The sequence below is a fragment of the Mandrillus leucophaeus genome, unplaced genomic scaffold (assembly GCF_000951045.1).
Source record: "Mandrillus leucophaeus isolate KB7577 unplaced genomic scaffold, Mleu.le_1.0 Scaffold630, whole genome shotgun sequence".
Lineage (NCBI taxonomy): Eukaryota > Metazoa > Chordata > Mammalia > Primates > Cercopithecidae > Mandrillus > Mandrillus leucophaeus.
In genome coordinates this window covers 414,098-417,299 of record NW_012106809.1, presented here as the reverse complement: position 1 = coordinate 417,299, position 3,202 = coordinate 414,098, and the positions used below count along the sequence as shown (strand labels likewise).

General features: G+C 45.5%; 1 protein-coding gene across 1 annotated transcript in view; it reads right to left on the bottom strand.

Annotated features, from left to right (window-relative positions):
• The window catches only part of LOC105554201 (mutS protein homolog 5-like), a 3,186-nt gene extending 1,124 nt beyond the window's left edge, over nt 1-2,062 (bottom strand). The window contains exons 1-5 of the mRNA XM_012000562.1: nt 1,969-2,062; nt 1,755-1,817; nt 900-1,021; nt 605-714; nt 311-346 (exon numbers count right to left, since the gene is read on the bottom strand). Coding sequence (XP_011855952.1) covers nt 311-346; nt 605-714; nt 900-1,021; nt 1,755-1,817; nt 1,969-1,993 — 356 coding nt within the window. The 5' untranslated portion in view covers nt 1,994-2,062. The remainder of the gene's footprint in view (nt 1-310; nt 347-604; nt 715-899; nt 1,022-1,754; nt 1,818-1,968) is intronic.
• Between the last annotated feature and the right edge of the window lie 1,140 nt (nt 2,063-3,202).

Genomic DNA, 3,202 nt, shown 5'->3' with positions numbered 1-3,202 from the left:
ATCCACCCGCCTTGGCCTCCCAAAGTGCGGGGATTACAGGCACGAGCCACCGAGCCCAGCCGAGATCACATCTTGATGTAAGGTTTGTCCCTTACTTTTCTTTGTCTCAGTTTCTCCCTATAGAAAGAAAGTTAATATCTTTATGCTTTTCTTCCTCTCTTTCCCTCAAAGCCCCCCTTCCCTTTCCTTCAAGGAGAGAGATCTTAATAGCCCCAGGATTAGGGAAACTAGAGCCTCATTAGGATTACTGGGGCATTAAATTTAATCCTTCTCCCTCCCCAGAGACAGCAGCATGCCTCCACCTCTTTACCTGTAAGTGTCTTGATCTATGTTCACAAGATGAGTCCTGAGGACAGAAAACAAGCAGGAAGGGGGCTGGGGTATGAGGGGTCTGAGTTCATTCCACAACTGCACTTTCTTTGCCCTCCTTTCTGAATATTGTCCCAGTCTTCTTCCCAAAGTCCCATAAGCCCTTAGGTTCTCCCGGGTGTCCTAGAGCACTTGACCCACTGGGTCACAGCCACACCCACACCCCACCCCCATTTTACTTTTCAGGCCTCCCAATCCCACATTACTTTGGCTGGGGTTGGGGCGAATCACCTACAACATAAATTTCTTAAAGCCCAGGATGGGGACGCTGACATTATAGTCTTCCAGTTCAACCCCGATTCTTCTTCGACCCAGGAACTTCAGCAGCCCTCCAAGTGCTCGAACCTGGGAGGGATCAGCAGTGGAATTGGGGTAAATCTTAATCTCCTGAGGGCTGCAGAGCACCAGGGAAAGTTATGATTTTCCAGGGCTAGGCCAGTACCTCCCAGAACTCAGCCCTAGCACTGAGGTTCTTGTGCCTTTCTCCAACTTGCCGCCTCCCAGCCCTTATCCCCCAGGACCAATCTTACTGTGAGGAGGCAGTCAAAGGGAATAATGGAAGAGAGGAAGAGGATTTTCTCAGTGGCAGTCATGGAGTCTGGGATGAAGGAGTAGTTTCCAGAAAGGAGGCGTTGTTTGCTTATCTCCAGACCTATTTGAGGGAGGTAAGCAAAGTGAAAGGTCTTGTAGCTCAATTTTTTCACCCCATTTTAAGAATGAGACAATAGAAGCAAGAGAGATGATTTGACTTGCCCAAGCTCACACAGGCAGTTAATGGAAAGCTAAAGCAAGAACCAAATTTTCAGATTCTTAGTCTAATTCTCTTTTTATTCCACATATAATATAAAGATACTTGGCTGAAAGCACAGCCTGAGAAAGATAAATGGCTGAGGAAAGTAAGATATCTGTCTGGAATTGAGGATTTTGGTCAAAATGATAATATTAATAGAACTAGTAACACTAATCCCTTAATATCTAATTAGGATAGTACACTCCTGCTCTTACTGTAAACCTAGGAAGGTTATGGAAGTGCCTTATGGATCATAATAAGGGTCACTGAGGCAGTGCCTTTTGGTTTTGTGATAAAAGGCTTTAACTTAATGGGAGAAATTCCAACAATAAAATCTGTCCAAAAATTGTCACCACTCCTCAGGGGAGGCCCTCATCCCTAGACATGACTTGAGCAGAGGCTTCCCAATAAGCTGCATATTATTAAAGGGTAGGGAACAGGAGAGATCTTGCGGGGACTGGTCATAGGGGTGAGAAGCACAAAGGTTTAAGATGACATAAGGCAGAGGGGAGATCTGTGATGATGAAGGTAGAGTTAGGGGGAAAGAATGGGACACCGGAACAGGGAATTATGCAAAGCAAAAGGAAGGAGATACCAAAATCCACACTTGGCAAAAATACGATTTCAGGTCTTTTAGGCTGTCTGTGCTCCTGGGAGGCTGTTGGGGAGGCAAAGAAAAGGCTATCATTCTGTACATCTCAGTCGTTCTACCTCTGTCTGACACTCCCTCTCACCCAATTCTAGCCCCCTGGAACATTCTATACATTAGTCCTTCCCCATTTTCCCTCTATCTTTTACCAAGTCCTTACCAAGCTTTCCCAGAAATCGAGTCATATTCTCATCCTGTTTGGCACTCGTAACAACAGACTGGGGATTGATCTCATCCAGAACTTGGAAGGAGAACAGAGATCAAATGAGTTAAAGGATCTCTGTCTTTGACTAAGAGAAAACCCATGGCCCTCCTCTTCCTACCCCTCTCCTTCTCAAAAACATTTCCTCCCTAGGAGTAGGAAGTGATCTGCACATCGGGAACATAGGTAGACGTTAGGAATGAGATTTAGAAAAGTAGTAAGAGTGGTGGGATGGTGGGAGGGAAGTGGGATGCTCTGGATATTGTCACTAAACTGTAAACCCCTGGAGAACAGATGTGACTGATTTGCCCAGGGCTGAATCTGAGGCACCTGAAACACTGTAAATACGTCATATACCTTTGTGGCCAGGCACAGTAGCTCATGCCTGTAATTCCTGCCTTTTGGGAGGCCAAGGCAGGCAGATCACTGGAGGCCAGGAGCTCAAGACAAGCCTGGCCAATGTGGTGAAACCCCATCTCTATTAAAAATATAAAAGTTAGCCAGGCATGGTGGCAGATGCCTGTAATCCCAGCTACTCGGGAGGCTGAGGCAGGAGAATCGCTTGAATCCTGGAGGCGGAGGTTGCAGTTAGCCAAGATCGCACCACTACACTTCCAGTCTAAGTGACAGAGTGAGACAGCGTCTCAAAAAAGTGCAACCAAACAAACCAAAAAACAACCTCGCAAATATTTGTTAAATAATGAAATGAATTAGTAAAAACAAAAGATGGAGCCTCTGTGAGGCAACTGTAAAATATATTGAGTCAGTGCTATACTTTGGATGTGATTTGTCCCCACCAAATCTTGTGTTGAAATTTAATCCCCAGTGTGATAGTGTTGTGAGGCAGGGCCTAGCAGGAGGTGTGTGGGTGATGGGAGTGGATCGTTCATGAACAGATTAGTGCCCTTCCTGGAGTGTGTTGGTGGGTATGTGTGAGTGGTTCTCACTCTATTAGTTCCTAACAGAGCTGGTTGTCAAAAAAAGATTGGCATCTGTCTCCCCCTTCCTTCTTCACACCCTGCCTTCCCTTCTTCCATGAGTTGAAGCAGCCTGAGGCATGAAGATGCCCAATTTTGAGCTTTCCAACCATCCAGAATCATGAGCCAAATAAAAACTTTTTTTTTTTTTTTTTTACAAATTACCCAGACTCAGGTATTTCCTTACAGCAACACAAAATATGCTAGACAGTGAG